Source organism: Arachis hypogaea, chromosome 2, assembly GCF_003086295.3.
Source record: "Arachis hypogaea cultivar Tifrunner chromosome 2, arahy.Tifrunner.gnm2.J5K5, whole genome shotgun sequence".
NCBI lineage: Eukaryota > Viridiplantae > Streptophyta > Magnoliopsida > Fabales > Fabaceae > Arachis > Arachis hypogaea.
In genome coordinates, this window is record NC_092037.1 from 101,530,302 (window position 1) to 101,552,290 (window position 21,989).

The window sequence follows — 21,989 nt, forward strand, 5'->3', positions numbered from 1 at the left end:
TTTATGTTTATATTATACTAATTAAGTGTTAATAGTTTAATTTTTGTCTTATAAGTAAAAAAAAATTAAAATTTTAAACTAATAATTTCACCCATTAAGATTTAAAATGCTTATAAGCCATCGAAATAATTAATCATTATATTCAGTAGTAGGTACTAAATCCTGGAAGAAAAAAAAAAAAAAAAGAAGTAAGTATACAATATCAAATATAATAGTGTAGTTTTTAACATTAAAAAGTTGCAAGTTACGAAATATATTTGTTTATAGAAAGTGATTGAATACCACCAACAATTAACAAATCCATCCTTCAGGATTGAATAAAGCAAATCCACGTCAATAATAAATAATTTGTGTCCCCATATATAAACATTCACAATTACCCATGCGCGCCTTTTCCGGTCAATGCTTGTTTAATCATCAAAAATCAACCCTAAATAATAAACAATTGAATCTTATTCTTTCAAATTATTTTATACATGCATCTATTTTATATTATTACATTAATAAAAACAAATAAATACATATATTTACTTGAATAAATGTATAAAAGTATAAAATATAATAATTTATGTGTATATTCTTAGTCAATTTATATAAACAAATTTGTTATGTAGTATATAAATTATATTAATTTATACATGTATATATATATGTTCAAAAATTGATAAAATACTAAAAATTTAGTTTACTAAGCATTTTTGAAAAAAAAAATTATTGATTCTCTTATATTATTATTATTAGAACAAAATAACTAATATCAATTAGTCGAATAATCAATTCACTAGTTAACTTAAATAACTACCAAAATTTGAATTTTACGTATATTGTAATTCATTGACAAAAAATAAACACTTAATAAAATTTTAATTTGCTGTATATTAATCTTTAATTTGCAAAGTATAAAAAAATATTATGGTAATATTAAAATTATTAATTAATTAATTAAAAGATTACATATACGAATATAAAAAAATTATTTATATATTAAAATTAGTTATTAATATATTTATGTATAAATATATGGGTGCTATTCTAAATTTTTTTTAAATAATGTTTTTTTAAAAGATCTTCTACAAAAATAAAAATAATTTTAAGTTTGAATATCTCATGTAAAAAAATATTTTTATTTATTAATTATATTTAAATAAAATAAAATAAAAATACTTTTTTGTTTATTTATTATATGAGAAATATTTTTTTAAAAAATATAAATTGTAATTTCTCAAAATTTTTTTTTATTTTTGTTATATTTTTACTTTTATTATTAGAAATTTACTAAATACACTAAAAAATAAAAAATAAAATCTTTTTTCATTAAAAAATATATTTTTTATTGATTTATTGAGCCTGAAACAAACACATAATCTCTTCTTTTTACCTAAAAATCTTGGATTCCAATCTGAATCCTAATTAAAAAAAAATAAAAAGGAAAGATTACATATACAAATGCAAATAACAATAAACAATTCAATTAAATAAACAAATTTATTGACGTAGCTACACTTTTATATTATTTATATTTTTTTAGAAGAAAAAGGAAAAGGTCGTTGCTAACTGAGTCAGAAGACTGAGAGCTTAGAACACAGAAACAGGTGGAGCATTCTTCTTCTGATGTGAGAGTGAGAGAGACACTCAATCCATTAACCAATCAGCATTCACAGATTTTCCGGTGAACAAACAATGGACGAGTTTTTGAACACCTGCAAGGTCTCCGGCGACGCCGCTTACGCCGCCCTAAGGTCGGTGCTTGACAAGCTCGAGGATCCGAAGACTCGTACGGACACTCGGATCTTCTTGTCGGAGCTTCAGAAACGGTTTCCGACGAAGGAAGATTGTGATAGCTGCTTTGAAACCTACCACTTCCGAATCGAAGACGTGCTTTTGGACCAAAACGAAGGTATACACTTTTTTTTTTCTTTTCCTTTTTTGTCGTTTATAGCCGCAAAACACAGTCATAAACGCACCAACCAAAAGCCACAACGTAATTTGTTTGGATTGGATTTGATTGGATTGAGTTTCACTTTGACTCTGTTTACTAATTTCACTGTTCAATTTGGAGGTTTTACATGTGATATAATGACACTACAACTCTGATTTTGATGTTGATGTTGAAGGTTAATGCATGGCTCTGTAAAAATTCAAAAGTTAAGATTAATTAATTAATAATAATAATAAATGACTAAAAGACAAGAAAATTTTATTTGTAGTGTTGTGTTGTCAAAAATAAAGGTGTGTAGTTTTTGTGATGGGTTGATATTTATGTTAATTTCTATGCACTGATAGGGTAAACGAGTTTTATAGTGGCAGCTAATAAAATTGAACTGAGAAATCATGGTGGTTAGTTATCTAAGTTGATTTTGACACTTTCTAACAATGTTACTGGTCAGCAGTGTAAAATTTTTTGTATTATATTACTGCGTATACATTAATTCCATTTTTGATGTGCATAATGGGAAACTTGTTTGCTTTGTTGCAGGACACAAGGGGAGAAAGAAATTGACTACGATGGTGATTCCTAGCATATTTCTGCCAGAGGACTGGTCTTTTACTTTCTTTGAAGGGATTAATAGGCACCCGGACTCCATTTTCAAGGACAGGACTGTTGCCGAGCTTGGCTGTGGAAATGGGTGGATATCCATTGCCATTGCTGACAAGTGGTTGCCTTCCAAGGTTTTTTCAATCATGTGCAGCATTTTTTATTTAAGGCCTCTTTAATTATAGTGGCCATCACTATTTTTTTCACATAATTGTGAATGCATAAACACACAAGATGAAACAATGAAATGAAAGTGGTAACTGAACAGACTCTTAAAAATTCATACAACTGCCTAGAAACACTCTACATGCATTTTTTTTTTTCTGTCAACTATTCCTTGAAGTCACTCATAGCACAAGCTGTAATTTTTGCAGGTTTATGGCCTTGATATCAATCCTAGAGCGATAAAGATTTCCTGGATAAACTTATATTTAAATGCTTTAGATGATAAAGGCCAGCTCATCTATGATGAGGAGAAGAAAACTTTGCTGGACAGGGTAGAGTTCTATGAATCTGATCTTCTGTCATATTGCAGAGAAAATCATATTCAACTTGACAGAATTGTAGGATGCATACCACAGGTACAGAACCATTACATATTTCCAACCAAGCACTAAGTAGGTTACTATGATTAATGATATAGTTACTTCTTATCAGTATGCCTAGTACATAGAAGTTTCATTGAGGTGCCTCTTCGCGGGCCACTTCTCTACCTGCTCTTTTCTACGTTGACCTTTTGACATGGTGATACCTTTTAGTACTGTGTGGCTTAGTGGCAAATTATTGATTCTAAATTATACCTTAAAATATTTTATGCATAGTGTTTTTCATTTAGATTCCTTTGTTGAGTGTTGTTGAATTAAAGTTACTGAATATAGATTAGTGCAATTTTGATTTGACTACAGATGCTAATATGTCTTTTATGTTATTCTTCATGTTCTTACTTTCTAAGCTATGCCTGCCACTGCTATTGAGTCTTGGTTCTTTAATTTTGTGGAACACAGTAATCATTTTGGTATTGGATATATTAACATCTACACGTGTAATCATTATTTTTAATTGTGTTTCTAAAAGCAGATAAACCTTTTTTAGCTAAAAGAGTGTCCCGAGAGACAAATAATTGTTGTTGTTGTTGTTGTCATTGGTAGCTTTTACTGGCAGTCTTATAAGTTGGATTAATTGCAAACTTTGGCTCATAAAAGAAAATTATCATGGCTGGAGAATCTTTTTTTTTTCTTTTTTTTTTTTTGCAAGTGATATTGTAATGTTTTTTAATTCAACTAAATATCAGTTATTCTTGTTATTGGCTTTATGCAGATTCTTAATCCAAATCCAGATGCAATGTCTAAGATGATAACAGAAAATGCAAGTGAAGAATTCCTTCATGCATTGAGTAATTATTGTGCACTTCAGGTAAATGGATCTTTATTCTATTATGATGGTCATCTGCTCTTTTGCTGGAGCTTGACAATTATGTCTTGCATTCTTTCATGCTAAGTGCTTTAATGTGAACCTCATCAATTTGAAAGGAAAAAAGTTATACACCACTGGATTTTTTTGTTGGCTCCAACTTTCTTTAAGTCACATGCTTAGTTATTATTGTATATTCGTATTGTTCCTTAGAGCAAGCCTTTTCCATTTATTCATGAAATAATTCATAAATGTTCCAAGCCACTAGAAGTCTAGAAGAATCTTGTTAATAAGATTTTACTTCTACCTGCACAACTTATCCTTGATACACTCTTGTGATAAGATGTTTTGGCTTTGTAGAAATGTCTTTGATTGATGTATTAGATGATCTAATGCAGCATTCTCATATTTACTTTACTTTGTATATAGGGTTTTGTGGAGGATCAGTTTGGCTTGGGTTTAATTGCTAGGGCGGTTGAAGAGGGGATATCAGTAATCAAAGCTGCCGGAATTATGATCTTCAATATGGGAGGCCGACCAGGTCAAGCTGTTTGCAAAAGGTTGTTTGAACGACGGGGTTTCTGCATTACAAAGCTTTGGCAAACCAAAATTCTTCAGGTTAGAATTTAGAAAACAGATATTTGGCTATACATCAATTCTCCAGTGAAAGTGCAATCTTACTGAGAAATATTGGTATAGGCTGGTGACACAGATATTGCAGCATTGGTTGAGATTGAGAAGAACAGCCCCCACCGATTTGAATTCTTTATGGGACTTTCTGGTGATCAGCCTATTTGTGCACGGACAGCATGGGCCTATGGAAAGGCTGGTGGCAGAATTTCCCATGCTTTATCAGTTTACAGTTGTCAACTTCGTAATCCTACGCAGGTGGGTGCTTCTCTAAAGCTTGATATTTCAAGAAGATAATATCTGTTTCCCTGAAGGAAATTGATGCAAAATTCATTTGTATATGACAGATCAAAGTTATTTTTGAGTTTCTCAAAAATGGATTTCAAGAGATCAGCAGCTCTCTAGATTTGTCCTTTGAGGATGATTCTGTTGCCGATGAGAAGATTCCTTTTTTGGCTTATCTTGCAAGCACTTTAAAAAATAGTTCTTATTTTCCATACGAGCCACCTGCTGGAAGCAAACGTTTTCGCAATCTCATTGCAGGGTTTTTGAAGACTTATCACCATATTCCACTCTCTGCTAATGTAAGATCCCAAATATGTTATTAGTTCTACTTTAGATCCTGTATAACTCTGCAGGCCTGCATTCTCTTCTGATTTTCTGGCTGTCTTTGATTTAAGCATGAAATTCTGCTAACATAATATTGACTTGATCTGTTGAAATCTTGTGCAAGAATGTTGTCATTTTCCCCTCAAGGGCTGCTGCAATTGAAAATGCTCTTCACTTGTTCTCGCCTCGCCTTGCTATTGTTGATGAACATCTAACTCGACACCTCCCTAGGAAATGGTTGACATCTTTGGCCCTTAAGGTATGGAGTAGCTGTTCCTTCCTCCCCTTGTTTCTCATACTTTTCCGAATGGCATATACTATTTGCAATATTATTTCTGTGAATTTTAGAATTTGATATGTCAATGAATGCAGTTAATTGTATGTTTGTCCTTGCTGTGAAGTTTCTGCTATAGCAACAATCATTTAAGAAGTTCTTTAGATGAGCAGCACTATTGAGAAAGAAATGTAGCTTCATGCCTGTTTGCCTTTTCAAAGTTTACCATTATGGTTGCTGATTATGTAGCTTTGGATTCCATAAATTGATAAAAGAAAACAAAGGATTGAATGATTTTCTTTGAATATTCTTTTGTGAACAATGTAGTTTTATTGTTTGAGTCTACTTTAATGATTTTTCTCTTTCTTGCAGGGCACAGAAACTATTGAGCCTTTAGATGATGCAATTACTGTAATTGAAGCCCCTCGGCAATCAGATTTACTGATAGAACTAATAAAGAAATTGAAGCCTCAAGTGGTGGTGACAGGGATTGCTCATTTTGAGGCAGTTACTAGTTCAGCTTTTGTGCACCTTCTAGATACAACACAGGAGATTGGGTCTCGTCTTTTCTTGGACATATCAGATCACTTTGAGCTATCCAGTCTTCCAGGATCAAATGGTGTCCTTAAGTATCTTTCAGGAACTCCTTTGCCATCTCATGCAGCAATCATATGCGGACTGGTAAAAAACAAGGTGATGTTCCATGCTAACTTCCTGGCTTTCTTAGTCTGTAAGATATCATTCTATTTTGGTTTGATTTTCGCAATTTCTTATTGATTGCATTCACATGGTTCTCAGGTTTATCCAGATTTAGAAACAGCCTTTGTCGTTACAGAAGAAGAATCCCTCTTTAGTGCACTGTCCAAAACTGTGGAATTACTAGAAGGCAATACTTCATTGATTAATCAATACTATTATGGTTGTATTTTTCATGAGCTGCTTGCATTTCAGCTTTCTGGCCGACATGCACCAGCTGAGGTTTGTCACTCTTTTCTTTTTGCCTATAGTTGAACTTTCCTAGTAGAATTTTAATTGCCATCATTACGTAAATTTCATTCCTGATATAATATAAATATTAGTTCTTTCTTTTTGCTCCAAATGAACCATAAAAGAACCTTGTTGAATATGTGGCAAAAAGTTGAATATGGAATACATATTCCAAGAATTTTCCTGGTACAATTTTAATTGCCTTCGTTACATAAAATGCATTTCTCTTTATCTTTGCCTCTTATTAAATTCAAACAAGGAATCATGTCAGTGCTATTATTCTACTAGCGGAAGAGCAAAGGCCATCACTTAATCTAGTAAGTAGAAAAATAAGGGCAACCTGGTTGTTGAGATTGTTGAGATATTTGTGAAAATATTTTCTCCAGCATACATGATCTGATATGATGCATGGCTAATTACTGACCTGAATATCATAAACACCCTGGGTCCTGGGACTTTGTAAGATTAGAAACTAAAGGCAGAATTTGTTTGCTAAATTTTCCAATTCTGCACATTTTTATGGCTGTTTTTTCTAAGCTTATTGTTGCTCAGAATGGCAATTATGCCAGAAAATAGGAAAGGCATCTCTATGTTATTTATTTATGTCATATCTGCTGCTAAGATTCTCATTGCTTTCATTTTTCAACTCATCCTTCAGAGAAAGAGCCACAATGCCAAATCAGTAGATATGATAGGATATTCCGCAGCAGCCTCATCAGTGCTTGATAATGCTGAGCTTTCAATTAACGGGGTGGAGAGCGACTCTGTTATTCACATGGATGTTGATCAAACCTTCTTGCCTGTTCCATCTCCTGTTAAGGGTGCTCTTTTTGAAAGTTTTGCTAGGCAAAACATGTCAGAATCCGAGGCTGATGTTAACACAAGCATCAAAAACTATGTTAAAAGCAACTATGGTTTTCCAACTAAAAGCGGCACTGAATTTATATATGCTGACAATTCAAAGGCTCTTTTCAATAAGCTTGTCCTCTGCTGCATCAAAGAAGCTGGCACCCTCTGTTTTCCGGCTGGATCAAATGGGAACTATGTTTCTTCTGCCAGATTTTTGAAAGCTGACACAGTGATAGTCCCTACAGATGCCAATGTGGGTTTCAAGTTTACGGAGAAGGCACTCACCAAAGTCTTTGGGACTGTGAAAAACCCATGGGTGTATATTTCTGGCCCTACAGTTAACCCAACAGGCTTAGTTTATAGCAACAATGAAATAGGAGAGATTTTGAGCACTTGTGCTAAATTTGGCGCAAGAGTTATAATTGATACATCGTCTTCCGGTCTCGAGTTTGACAGCAATGGCTGGGATTTGGAGCAGTGTTTATCTAAGTTAAAGTCTTCATGCAACCCATCATTTTGTGTGTCTCTTCTTGGAGGGTTGTCTCTGCCAATGCTAAACGGTGTTCTCAAATTCGGGTTTCTTATTCTAAATGAGCCGCATTTGGTTGACACCTTCCATAGTTTTCCAGGATTAATCAGGCCTCACAGTACTGCTAGATATGCTATAAAGAAGTTGCTGGAGCTTAGGGCACAAAAACCTTCAAGTTTATCAGATGCTATTGTTGAATACACTGCAATATTGAAAAACAGGTCTAAGTCTTTGAAAGAGGTAATTCCAGATCTGTCAACGTTTATGTTTGAGATGTATTTAACATGTATATTACATTGATCCCTCTCAAGGTTAAGTGATATTACACTTTTCACCCTTTGATTTGTCATGTTTACAACTGAGGTCAATGCTACATTTATAAATCCAAGGGTATCAGTTGTAAGTTGTAACATTGGTTAAACTTAAGGTGAGGTTAGTGTATGTTGTACAAATTAAGAGATGATGCATGTAATATCACCTAATCTTGGAACTGGTCTGTGTTTTAATTGGTTTGTTTTCATAGCTTTAATTCTTGCCATTTTTGGGTTATGATCTTAGGCACTTGAGCAAAATGGGTGGGAAGTGCTTGAATCGTGTGCCGGTGTCTCCGTAGTGGCAAAGCCCTCTGGCTATCTCAACAAGACTGTTACACTAAAGATTTTGCCACAAGGTGAAGGTGGACAAGACAATGCCACCATGAAAATCACACTTGATGACTCCAATATTAGGAATGCCCTTCTCAAATCTACTGGACTATGCATCAATAGTGGCTCCTGGACTGGAATTCCTGGATACTGTCGTTTCAACATTGCGTTGGAAGAGAGCGATTTCAGCAAAGCATTGGATTGCATTAAGAAGTTCAAAGAGATTGCACTACATTAAACAAGCTCTGTCATTAGTGCACACGTATTCTTTTAGCTTTGATCATTAGTGTTTGTGGTCCTCTTTTTGTTTGAGGAAAAAAAAAGCAGTGGCTATGATGCTTGAAAGGTTATGCCCAACTTTTAATTTCTGTTCTTCCACTTAGTGTAGCATTGTTTTGATATATACACATAGTATAATGACCACTCAGCATGCAGTAACTCACTGCATTGTGAATTGTGAACTTCCAACGTTAAAATGAAATTGTTTCCCCTTCCCTTAATGTTAAAGGTTTTAGGATGTATATTATTGTCCTTAATCTTTAGTATCCTATCTTCAAGTTGTATCTTGATTTAAAAGTCTAAGTTCTCAAGCAGGCTAATTATCTAAAATTTTTAGTCTTTTAAATATATCCTTTAACCAACTCAATGTTGATTCCAAACTTTTTTACTCTAATAATTAAATATGTTTTTTGTTTTTACATTATTTTTTTCTTTATACCTATTCAAGTAGGGATTGGTTCGATATCTTTAATTTCTCTTGCTTAGTGAGAAATTAATAATAGTATATAATTTCAAAACGATGGACATAGTTGGAGCATAGTTGGAGCATATAAGGAAATAGATCATCTCCAGCGAAAAAAATACTTGAGAGAATAAAGTGTGATATTTTACTTTTAATTTTTTAAGTAGGACTAAAATTAAATAAAAGAGAATAAGATATAATTTTTTATCTTTAATTCTTTAAATAGGACCAAAATTAAATAAGAGAGAAAAAATAATGAAAGATTAGATTAAACACTGAATAGTATCATTCCATTACTAATATGAAAATTTTAGTATTTAATTTAACTACAAAGGGATAAATGAAGTTGAAAAAGAACAAGGTGAAGGTAAATTCAATAGTATATTATGATATTAATATCTTTCTAATAAAATATGATATATTTCAAAATTATAAAGAAATTCTAATTTAATAAAATTAAAAATAATCTTTTCGGAAAAGGGTAACATAATAATAATAATAATAATAATAATAATAATAATAATAATAATAATAATAATAATAATAATAATAATAATAATAACAACAACGTGCGTGGCTCGTGACTGAGCTGAGGACTCATGAGGAGTGCCATTTTTCATTTTTCACTGCACTTTCATATTCCTTCCTTTCCGAGTGCTGCTTCTTCTTCTTCTCCTTCATTCCACTCCACTCCACTACGCATTCTACGCTTTCGAAACGCATCGTTTTGCTCACGCCGATTCCAACTCAAGTGAATAACAGCGACTCGAGTTCCGCCAACTCCTTCACTGACAGAAGGGGAAAAAAAAAAAGAAAGAAAAAACAGAGCTACCAAACGCAACAAACTCCACTGACTTCTCCATCGCTTCTAGAAGGTTCCACTCCTTAAATCTTCATCTACACGCACTTTGCACCTGTAAATGATTTCTTTCACTGAATTAACACACGTGGATTGATCCTCGTTTTGCCTTGCACTTAGGGTTTTCTGTTCTCTCCTTTTTATACCTTATGCGTTTTACGTGTTCGACGAAATTCCTGTGACGATAAACCCTTATTTTTTTTATTATTCTAGTGAAAAGAAAAACCACTGAAAATAGATTTGGATTTTCATTACTTGTCATTATACATAGTTTATGATATGTAGAGCAATGGTGTTATTGATACTTATGTTGCATAGGACGTGATGATAATTTAGAATGTGTATCTAGCTATCTGCTGAGACTTCGAAAGTTGAAAATTCTGCTTGGTATGTTATTTGTGCTTGTGTTTTGAATGTGGTTTTGTTCCTGTAACCATGCAGATGTCTTTGTATATTGGTAATATGTCCGAGCACACCCGAAAGGATGAGCTCGAGCATGTTTTCCGTAGGTTTGGGCATTGTAACGTTCAGCTGAAAAGGGAAGGATATGGGTTTGTGGTGTTTGACTTTCCTCCTAATGCGACGAAGGCTTTGAGGGCATTGAAAGGTAGGAATATATGTGGGGAACCACTTACTCTGACGTGGTCCAATAAGCAGCCTGTTGGGAGTTTTCAGAGGTTTCCTAGGGGTGGTGGTAAGATCTACGAACCAAGACGTGGAAGGAATTCTGAGAGGATAGGGCATGTGAGGAGGAAAATGGGTTCCGATGGATGGAGGGATCAGGAGATGGGCAATGATGGTAGGGGTGGATCTGTTGGGGTTCCTAGTGAGGAGAGAGGATATCATCAAGATGATTTTAAAGACTATGTTAGGGAAGAAAGAGATTATAGGGAAGAGTTTCGTGATGATGGCAGTGGAGTTGTGCCTGCCTTGGAGGAAAATGGAAGATGGGGTGAGCCAATTCAGGACACATCGGCTGGCAATGGAAACGAAAATGCTCTAGAATTTGATCGATATGAACCTTACCATGGCTATGACATGAAGCATGATGATAATCATATAGGTTACCGCGGTAGTTCTCCTAGAGCAACATCCTTAGAGAATATGGCCAGAGTGCGGATTGGTGAGGAAACCGTGAATCGTCCGAAGGACTCAAAATTCCGGCAAACATGCTATAGATGTGGTGAGCCAGGTCACAAAATGCGAGATTGTCCAAAACAGAATTCTTCACGGAGAAAGTATGAGAGGTTGGATGGTAGGCGAAATAATAAAATAGATGGAAATCATAGAATTGAAGATGAAGATAAATTCAGGTCTGAATCCTGGTCGAAGATGCGGTCAAGTAGGGATGCTTTATCAATGAGGAACCAGAGAGATGAACGGAGGGGGTCTGCATCACGACAATACCATTCACCATTAAGAAACAAATTGTCCCCTATGGCAAAGGAAACCGACAGGCACCGAAGAAGGGAATATGGAGGGAAGAAGCGGTGCAGAAACGAAGTAGAATCACCTAAAAGACCTAGGGGAAAAAGATCAAGACGGTCAACCAGTTCTTCCTTGCATTCAGATTACTCTACTTCTCACTCACTCCCAAATTCTCGATCACCCAAGTCTCTGCGGAAGTCACGTTTCCGTTCCAGATCAAGATCAGTGTCTTCTAGATCACACTCCTCATCTTCAAAGTTAATATCTTCTTCAAAATCTCCACACCGCAATGGCAAAAGTTCAGATTATAGGAGGTCAAGCTCTCATAGATCTTTGTCTGTCTCACTCAATCAGCCTTTGCCATCATCTGCGAAAAAGATCGAACCCAATTCAAAATCATCTTCCATTAATGCTACCGCGCTTGAATGTATGGATCATTTGGTTGTACAGGGACATAAGAATGGGAGTGCAATGGAGTCGGAAAATGTTCAATCCAAGGATGAAGGTCTTGCTGTAAATGGAACCTCTGCAGTGCACTCTACAGTGGTGGATGACATTGAAAATGACCAATGCGTTCAGGTGGACAATGATAAAAATAGTAGTCTAAGACCATCAGATACATTAGCAGATTTAACCAAATCGCTTGTTACCAGGAATTTGTCTACAGAGGTTGTGAAAGAGAAAGAGCTTTCTTGTCACACTGAGACACCATTGGTGCATGATATTCAGAAGGGAATTCAGAACCAAGTTTCAGAAACTTGTGTCAATTCCCATTCTCGTCATACAACAGCCATATCCACAGAGGAAATGTTCATGGTTCTTAAGAATTATGGGTTGGAACTTCCAAAAGACAATGAAGAAACTTTATCAGTGGATGCATTCTTTGGTTCTGCTCGATTGTGGCCTTGGCATATCGTTTATTACCGTAGGTTGAAGAAGGGCCCAATTTCAGCTGAGAACTATGCTAGGCGTGTTGCACAGAATCAGGAATTTGGCATTGTTGATAAGTATATAAGAAGCAGCAGTGGATGGGGAGAAGTTGATCTTGTGAATTCTTAATACTGCAGCTACAAGTGATCCCCTCTTTAGTAGATTTATCCTCGTTGAGTGCACTACATTGTGATGTTCTTCTTTTCGGCATGGCTCTGTATTTGCCCAGGTAATTTGCAAAACATGCTGTATTGCTTTGCCAACTTATTTCCGGTTACTATTGGCACAACACCATTTAAAAGTTGATAAAAATATATTAGAAATGTAGCATGCCAAATGCAGAGATTGTAGATAACCGATGATAGTTTTTTGGAGACAACTATGGTTAACATCAATTAATAACTGAAGTAAGAACCAAGTTACTTGTTCATCGTATAGCAAATCAAACATTATCCTTTCATTCTTCCATGTTTTGTTTCAAATGGTCAAAGTGTCAAATCCATTTTATTGTGGAACATCATTTTAACTAAGCGTTTGTTGGACAAGCCTTCATATATGATGTAATTCTTTTGAATTTCATTATACTCGAGTTGTTTTTCATCCTTAGTAATTATGTTGTGTCAGATTTTCTGATCGATGAAGTGAGGCCCTGTTTATTACCTTGCAAAAATATGAATACGTGCATTTATTATGATAATTAAGAAAACATTTAGTGAGGCTTTTATGGTTGCAGGCTTGCCATGTCATGGAGGAAAAAAAAAGGGTGTTGCTCATCATCCTAGGTTATCTCATTGACTGGTGGACTATAGCTATTTCCTTTCCTTTTCAAGTAGGCTGGGTTTTGGATTGAATAACATTAGCATATCTTCATGTAAATAATAACTGAACTAATCTTGTGCGGAATCAGAAAATCAAGAAATAACTATAGTATGGGTTAATCACATGTTTGCTTTGCTGGTAAATGGCATTTTGTATCTGTAATGTGTTGGGTAGAACAATAGGATAATAGTTTTTCTTTTCTTCTTTGTCTGATGATGGACTTAATTGAAGGATTGTTGCCATTGAGCTTATCAATTTAATTCTTAGAAAAGAAAGAGAAGAGGGGTGTCAGAAAGAAAAGGAGGGGAGTGGGGGGGAGGGGGGGGTCTCAGTATGTACTACGTACACATTGCTAAAAAATATGATAAACATTTGTTCAGTTCAAATAGCTTGGCACTTTATTTTTTAAAAAAAAGAAATAGACTTAAGTTATTGGCTTGAAAAAAAAAAATAACATTCTCATTCTTTTTAGTGAAACCACATCTATCTTAATAGAGAAAGCAGTCCCTTTCAGGCATCACAGTGTTGTTAGTTAAACCAGTAAACTTCATATATTATTTTTATGATAGTTAAAAGAGAAAAAGAATTGACATGGGGTTATCCTCAAGAAGTAATGGTGGATAAATTAATTTTTGAATGCAACTGCTATGATTAAATCAATCCCCAACTATCCTTTTGCTGTTGTGACTTATGAGAGTAATACAATATTTTCATTCTGATGTTTTTGGGCAAACTGAACATTTATTTGCTTCCCCAAAATGTATTCTTTTATATCATATCATGATGCCTTTCTTATACTTTTATTATTATTATAACGATGACTGATTCAATGCATTCATATTCATTCATTTGACCCCATCCACAACTTAGTATTAATCTCCTGATCTGTAGTTTCGGTTCTGACTTCTGATCCTTGGTCCCTCGTGTTGTTGATGTTGCCCTCTTTTATCTCCCTCACCTCTAATGTTTTCACCTCTGAACTTTACCCTTGTCAAATTCCCCTTGTTTATTGCTGACACTGGGTAACAACATTGAGACCCTTGGTGTGGGGTTTTCATCAAAATCAAATCAAACACATGAATCCAAAATAAAAAAGGAAAGGAGAAATGAATGGTAGGTTAACAAAAATGGATGCTAGTTTTGGGGTATTGCTTTGTGTTTTTTTGGATTGAAGTTATTGTAACCAATGCATTGCAGTTGAGAAATGCTTAAATGAAAGTGCAAAGGATCATGGAGATTGGAGGTGTGTATTGGGGAAAATAAGCAAGAGAAAAAAAAAATGGATGGGAAAAGGTGGGCATTAATAATCTGAACTAAATATCTCCCTCATTATTCTCAACCGCCCCAATTACTATTGCATTTATGTGATTATAAATGGTCTTAATAGATCGCCTTCTTTTTTTTCAATGCTTGGAACTACCCAACCCACCCTCCACCATCCCTTAATTCAATTTAATTGATCAGATTCTTCTCTTCCAAACCCACAATTAAGTTTTTCTAATTCATGCCATTGTTCTCATTATGCTCGTGGATCATGGTTGTTACAGGTCATAAGGATAGTGATTGAAACTATAAAATTGATTTTTCCATGGGCGTGCCCTTAATAAATTGTTAGCATTTAATCTCATCGACAAAGTCAACAAAAACATTATCTCTTCCCATTAGTTGCAAACCATATGTTTGAGTTCAACAAAAATGCTTCATTACTTAATAGTTAGGTATGCACTAAAGACATGTCTATTACCAGAAATTCTACTCAACAATGAGTTTTTACCATTGTTAGTATTTTAATTCAAGAGCTCTATCACTGCACTATTTCGGTGTTAATAATCATGATTGTTTCTCACTATTGTGGACTGAGACATAAAAATGGGTTAGGTCGGTGTGGCAGCCACATGATTCATGATTTTTACAACAACCTTAGTGGGCCTTGCAATCTATTTTTGACTCTCAATAACAAAGTACACAGGATCTATCTACTTGTTTGTGTGCCACGGTAAACTTAGGATTCTGCTACTTTTATCTTGTCTCAAATTTTAACCCTTTCCTTTCAATTAGTATATAAAAATGGTGGCTATAACAAAAACAGCATGTGCTCTTGATTGAATAAAACAGTTATATATCTATCATAAAAAGAAGTCAAGAAAAAACTAAGGTCGAATTCACCTAAACATAAGTAAAACTACCAGTGCAGAAATTCTGAATCCAGTCTCAGAAAGATACTCATTTTTTTTTCCTTCCAATATTACATATTAATTATATAACTAGAATAGTGCTATTTACGCTCCACTCTTTGAGGGGGAAAAAAAAGAATTGTGATGCCCTCACTTCTAAGAAGAGGGAAAAACCGTTAAAAGAAAATGGAGCGCAAGTAGCACTATACTCATCCTACAAGAGAAAAGAGCAATAACATAAGAAGATAGGTTAAAAAAAAAAGGTGATAGAGGTTACTAGAACTAAAATCCTAATAACAAGTATTTCTAGCAGCAGAAAAAATAGTAATAAGACGATTCATCTTTCTTAGACTTGTTATATTTTGAGTACTTATCACTCTGTCACTAAAAATAGTGATAGAGTGAAAGGTAACAAGTAAAAGGAAAATAAAAGAGTCACAGAAAGATTTTTCTGCCGCAAAAGAAGTACTCAAAAGAAGGTAGAAAATAAAATACTAGTCTAGTTCTTGTTCCTCCTTGTGTTGTTGTTGTCAATGTTGTTGTCTTGAAGAACATCAAGCAAAACGGTGCTCTTGCATTTGGGACACTTAGGATCATCAACAGAGAGCATCACATACATGAGACAACGTTGGCAACCAACAACCACCATGAACGTAGCTTCAGGGCTGTCTGACCACTTCACACTGTCGTTGTCATCTTGGTTATTCAGCTCAGTTGACACGCACGAACTCGGCGGCGACACGGTTGCCGATCGAGCCGGCGACAACTCCTCCTCCTCCACCACCCTCCTCCGGTCAACCCTTGGTGGTGATAGGTTCAGCTTCAAGTCAAGCTTTGGAAACCTTCCATTCCTCTGACTCATGGTTTTGTTATTGGTTTTCTTCCTCTTCGGCTACTCTTTCTGTCTTTCACCTGTTTTTAACAAGAGAGCAAAGGACTTAAGTGTAAATTCATATACTTCAAATCAAACTATGTGACAAAAGAAATACATAAAACAAAAAAGTGAAAATTGAAAAGAGAAATATCTTTATGTGTATGTGTATGTACCTTAAGAATTTGAGCGAGAAGTGGGAGATATAAGAAAGAAAGTGATGTTTTATGTTTGTATTGGAGGGTTTGGACCTTGAAGGAAGGCCATGTTTATATAATGAAGAGAGGGGGGTGATTTAATAAAGCTTAATTTAATTGTGAGAGAGAAAGAAAGAGAGAGAGAGAGAGTATGTTGTGTGATGAAATTGAATTGAATTGAATTGAATTGAATTTCATTGAAGTGATGTTGTATAGGGGGGGGTAGAAGAAGAGTGTAAATTGTGAGCAAGAAAAGTATTAATTGTATGGAGAAATGGCAAGTGAGTATGCTGTATGCAGGAAGCGGAAAATTAAATTGAAAGCAAGAAGACTAAATATAAATATAAATATAAATAAATATAATACAAAGTGCATAGTGAGGGCCTTTCTTCATTCATTGCTATTTGCTTATTTATGTGTCAATGTGAGTCGGTCTTTAAGACCCTCAGAGATATGTGCAATACTTCAGACATTACCGTATATGCCTCCATAGATTAAGCTCATAAATATATTAATTTTTTTTCAAAATATATATATGGGTAAAAAATTAGTTATTAAATTAATTATAATATATTTTTATATAAAAATATATGTTATTTTAATTTTTTTTAATGTGTATTTTGTATTTTAACGTATATTACGTATGAGTGTTATAAATTAAAATTGGTCAATAAAAAACTTTATTGAATATTTTGTATTCTAACAAATTTTTATTTTACAAAAGTCCTTGAAATTTTTTTCTATTGAATAGATTGGTCTTTTCTTTATTTTTTAAAGGAAGATTAATTTATTTTATATATAATAATTTTTAAGATTTAATTTAATTGGTTTATAATAATATTAAAATTTATTGAGAATTTATTTATATTATACTTTGAGTTTAATATTCTTAAATTTTGATTGTTTAACAATTGAAGTTTTAATTTGGTGGAAACTCAGGTGCAGTCAACTTCACGTGAAGTTGATGCCTAAGAGTCATTAAATAATTTGACTGATTTGACTAAATTTCCATCTAACGACTCTCAGATATCAACTTCACGTGAAGTCGACTTCACCTGAGTTTTCACCTTTAAATTGATGTATTTTCTCTGTTTCATACCATGTATGTGTTACTTTCAAAAAAAAATTCATTTAATATATCTGTCATTCTCGTATATTTTAAAGTAATATTTACAAGGTATTATTTTAAAATTTTTTACTTCACACAAACAACAAGCAATGAAAATATTTACAATGAGTTAGCCAATAAGAATAATTTGATAAATTATTTTGTAATCAACTTTGTTTTAGGTTCCTTTTTTTGTGACTTGTTTTAGGTTCCTTTATTTAGCAAACAAGTGACCAAAGTGATAACTACTATAAATTAAAAGGCGTACAATAATTTCTCTTAATTTGTTTTGTAATAAATGCTCATAAATTTTAAAATTAAAAATATCTACCAGATGAAGAGAGATATTATTATTTTTAATATTGATGAATTAAATTTCATAGTTTCAAGAGAGAGCGGATTTGTTATTCTCATATTAGTTTATTAGGAATAACATATCTTAACATATAATTTCAACCCAAAAAAATCATATACATTAGACTAATCAGAAAGTTTAAATCGAATATTAATTTTTAAATAATTACTTATTTATATCTATTTTTTGTGACTCTTATTCATATCTATTTTAAATTTATTATGTTGACTAAAATGATGCTTTGTTTATTTTTTATATTATGCTCTCAATATTTTTAATTACAATTAAATATTTACCTCATAGAGTAATTTTGTTTAAATAACATACCCTTCTATATTTGCATTAACACAAAAAAAAGAAGTCAATACTTAAAAAAAGAATTTAGTTAATATTAATTTAATTACAAGACAAATACAAAAAAAATATTATTGATATCTAACATTTCTTTAAATATAATACAATAGATTACACTCTCATGCATCTTCATCCCTTCCACCCCATTTTGTCGATGCAAGAATCACAAACAAAACAAGTAAAAGAATGGTCAAAGAGATGAGAAAAATGATTAAATATATTATAATACTATTATTACATTGGACCACCCATTCCAAATAATTTTCAATTGATGAGGATTGTGGGGGTTGCGAATATTTAACTCTTAAGGTTATCGTTATTATGTTTAATCAACCTACTATTGCACATTGCTTAAATTTTCTTTCATTGCTTGGTTTTATATTATTTCCTGGCATTCACAATAATTGATCTTGAGACTTTAATTATTTAATAATAACAATATGTTGACCCTTACTTACTCTTAATAAAATGTTATATAAGAATTCCCGAAGATGCTGGGATATTAAACTTTTCGTTTTCTAAACAACAATAAAGTCAACAAAAATAAATAAATAAATAATAAATTAAGAATATTTTATTTGATCGATGAATTATTTCTCATGGTAATTTTATTGCTTTTTCTTCTGAAACTAGTAGTAATTTAAAAAAATAAAATAAAAAAGTGGTTGATATTATGGCTGTGGGTGCAATTATTTTATTTAAAAAATTAGACCCAAAAAATGAAAAAAAAAAAACTTCATCTAAACACACGAGTATTTTTTTGAATTATCATATTTATATTTTGACGCATTTTAGACATAACACTTATTTAATATTAATTACGCTATTTTACATCATGTTATGTCTTAATAAAAAATAAAAAATATTCTTTTATTTACATATTCTTGAAATGAATATAAAACTAACATGTATTATTAATTGTTAATATAAAAATTACCTAAAATAATTTATGTGATTAAAAATAAGTTCAAAAAATATAAAGTTTTATGTTTTAATATGAATTGAATATCAAAATATTATTATAATTTATAAAAAAAACTATTTTATATATTTGTTGTGTCTCATTGTTTATCAAAATTTTGAATATAATATTTCTGTATCTCGTATTGTGTCGTATCATATGTTAATATCAACATCTCTAATTTATAAGTTTTTATAGAATAAATTTTCAACCCTAAAAGTTTCTACCACTAAAAATAAATAAACAAATTAAATTCAGTCTCTCTATACATAAATATTTTGACACAAAAATATGCTAAGGGAAAACAAGAAGCATGCAGTAATAAATCTGTGTAGTTGTTTGAGGAAGTACAAGAAAGTAATAGATATGCAACCATCATCCGACAGACATGCATTACATTTACAGGATCTGATCTCTATTCTATGTTTCTTTCATTGGGACCAATATTGGACCATTCCTTGTTTAATATAATATATTGTCCTCACAAATAAATAATTTCATTTTAGTAATTATTATGAGTATTAAAAAATATGTATATATAAGTATATATTGTCACGTTTGTTTAAAAAAAAAATATTTTTCACATTTATCATGTAAAAAATGAACATAACTGAATTATAATATATAAAATTTTACATTATTATTATATCAAAATTAAATTCATAAATAAATACATTTCTTCTTTAATTTGTCAATTTTATTATTCATGATGATTTGTTACATAGTAGTGTAGGAAGAATATGGAGCATTTACTAAATTCTAGAGGTGAACTCCAATTGTATATGCCACCTACCCGTTTCTTAATAAAATTTAGATATAAAAAAATTGTACATTTAGAGAAACTTAATTAGTGGGTAACTCAAATTAGTTTAGGAGTAAAATATGCTTTTTTTTTTTTGCTAAAATAATGCATCTTTTGGAATTAAACTTTTAAAATATTAATATGAACATTTAAAAATTTAAAGGCAAAAGTCCACGAGATAAAAAAGAATTGTAAAGTAAAATGTAGTTAATCCTAAATAATATTTTTTAGAAAACTTATGTGTTATTTTTTTTCTCTATCTTACTTCTACATAAAATTATTAGTTGGAGATTTGTGGTAAGAAATCAGAAATATCTATAGTTATTAAATTTGGTTTAATTTGATCGGTTCGATTGAAAATTCGATCACTCGATCATCTAATTAGATCAAATCACTCGTTAAACTAGTTAAATATCAAATTTATTGAATCTCGAGTCAACTCTGTCGGTTTTAGTAAATCGACAACTCAATTGGTTTATATAATCTAGACTTGGTCATGTTTATTTAAAAAAATTGAAACGACGTCGTTTTAGTATCTCCTCCCCTCTTCCTCCCTGTGATGTCCTAATCTAATGAATGCGATGGTCAACCCTATCCTCAAGCCCTCGTCTCTCTTTTCTCTTGTTGTGAGTCTCGTTATTCTTTTTCTCAAGCTCAAGTTCTCACTCTCATCTCTCGTCATGAATCTCTCACTTTTCTCTGGGGCTCACATTCATTGTCTCAACTCAGGCTAACTCGTCGTCACGGTCTATCTTATCAGTCACCGTCTTTTTGCGCTCGCTTCATCGACGACAGAAACAGATAGAACTAACATCTAGTCCTCGAATTATGGAGGTCGTCGTCTTTTTGTTTCGGCCATTAATTCATTTTGTCAACTTTTTTTACCGTCAGTCCTAAGTGAGCTTCCTTCAACCTTATTTGTTCAGTGAAATTAGAATTTTATGGTGGTTGTTATTGTTGTGTATAATTTTTTAAAATTGTTGAAGCTGAATACTAGAGATTTGAAATAGTATTTTTTTATTGTACATGGTATTTCATTATTATAAATTTTTACTACACCTTAAAAATAATCATAGTTAAATTTATTATTGTAAATTATCAATTAGCTAAATTTTTGCTGTAAGTTAAATTGTTGCTGAATATATCACTGACCAATTTTTTTTATTGCTGAGTAAATGCTGGATAACATCACTGTTTTTCTATTTTTAATTTGTTAAATTGTTGCCCTGTTTTTTTGTTTTTTTTTTCTAGAATTTTAAAATGTCTTATAAAGATAGATATAGATTCTGACTTTGAAATCACTTCTAAACTTGATTTACTAATTGTGTTATTTTTCGTTCGTTTTTATTTATTTAAATTAAAAAAATATTTTATAATAAAAATTAATTTATTATCTCTTTTTGTAAAAATATACATTTTAATTTTTTATTTTAATTTTATTTAATTTTGATCAAATCAACGAATCAATAATCTCTGGATTGAATTAATAATTCAATAACTCAATTATAAAATTGAGTTGATTACCGATAACTATAAAAATATATTATTCTTTTAATGGGATTTAAATTTTTTATGAAATATAATCATTGGCAGATATGGGAAGATAGTTAAAAGTCAAACACAACATCTCAAATTTAAATGAAGCATATAATATAAAAACAAAGAATCATATGTTCAACAGCGAATTATATAAATATCTAATTTATGAGTTGACTGCATAACTAATATTAAATTTAAAATATTAAAAAATAAAAAATTCCTACCTAACTATATCTATATCAATCAAGGACGAAAAAAATTGGTGATCAAGATCAAGGTAATTGAAGAAAACCCTAATTAAAATCCAGCTACTGCTTTGCATGATTTGGAAACCACTAACAAGAATTGATGAATGGTCAAAAGGAAATTATGTAGAAGTTTG

At 32.1% G+C, this 21,989-nt stretch overlaps 2 protein-coding genes and 1 long non-coding RNA gene across 6 annotated transcripts; 2 read left to right on the plus strand and 1 right to left on the minus strand.

The window, feature by feature from the left end:
- Positions 1-1,302: 1,302 nt before the first annotated feature.
- LOC112758316 (methionine S-methyltransferase-like) lies at positions 1,303-8,989 on the plus strand. Of its 3 annotated transcripts, none has more exons than XM_025806951.3 (12): positions 1,303-1,897; positions 2,477-2,670; positions 2,911-3,117; positions 3,854-3,949; positions 4,376-4,564; positions 4,646-4,834; positions 4,924-5,160; positions 5,310-5,444; positions 5,832-6,152; positions 6,258-6,437; positions 7,105-8,064; positions 8,383-8,989. In XM_025806951.3, exons 1-12 carry the CDS (start codon positions 1,681-1,683, stop codon positions 8,704-8,706), a joined length of 3,249 nt encoding a protein of 1,082 aa, XP_025662736.1. In that variant the 5' UTR covers positions 1,303-1,680; the 3' UTR covers positions 8,707-8,989. The 3 variants fall into 3 exon arrangements, with proteins under 3 accessions (XP_025662736.1, XP_025662744.1, XP_025662753.1); XM_025806959.3 differs by lacking the exon at positions 1,303-1,897 and adding an exon at positions 2,232-2,337; XM_025806968.3 differs by lacking the exon at positions 1,303-1,897 and adding an exon at positions 2,234-2,382.
- An 807-nt stretch (positions 8,990-9,796) lies between these two features.
- Positions 9,797-13,389, plus strand: LOC112758333 (uncharacterized). Of its 2 annotated transcripts, XR_011867540.1 has the most exons (3): positions 9,797-10,085; positions 10,511-12,656; positions 13,161-13,389. XR_011867540.1 is itself a non-coding variant. In XM_072206813.1 (2 exons), exon 2 carries the CDS (start codon positions 10,511-10,513, stop codon positions 12,554-12,556), a length of 2,046 nt encoding a protein of 681 aa, XP_072062914.1. In that variant the 5' UTR covers positions 9,943-10,085; the 3' UTR covers positions 12,557-12,895. The 2 variants fall into 2 exon arrangements, 1 of the variants encoding a protein (XP_072062914.1); XM_072206813.1 differs by lacking the exon at positions 13,161-13,389 and having other exon boundaries at positions 9,943-10,085; positions 10,511-12,895.
- A 2,046-nt stretch (positions 13,390-15,435) lies between these two features.
- Positions 15,436-16,894, minus strand: LOC112758342 (uncharacterized). The gene is made up of 2 exons (XR_011867542.1): positions 16,468-16,894; positions 15,436-16,332 (listed from the first exon to the last, which is right to left on the minus strand). It is a non-coding gene; the product is annotated as an uncharacterized lncRNA (long non-coding RNA).
- Between the last annotated feature and the right edge of the window lie 5,095 nt (positions 16,895-21,989).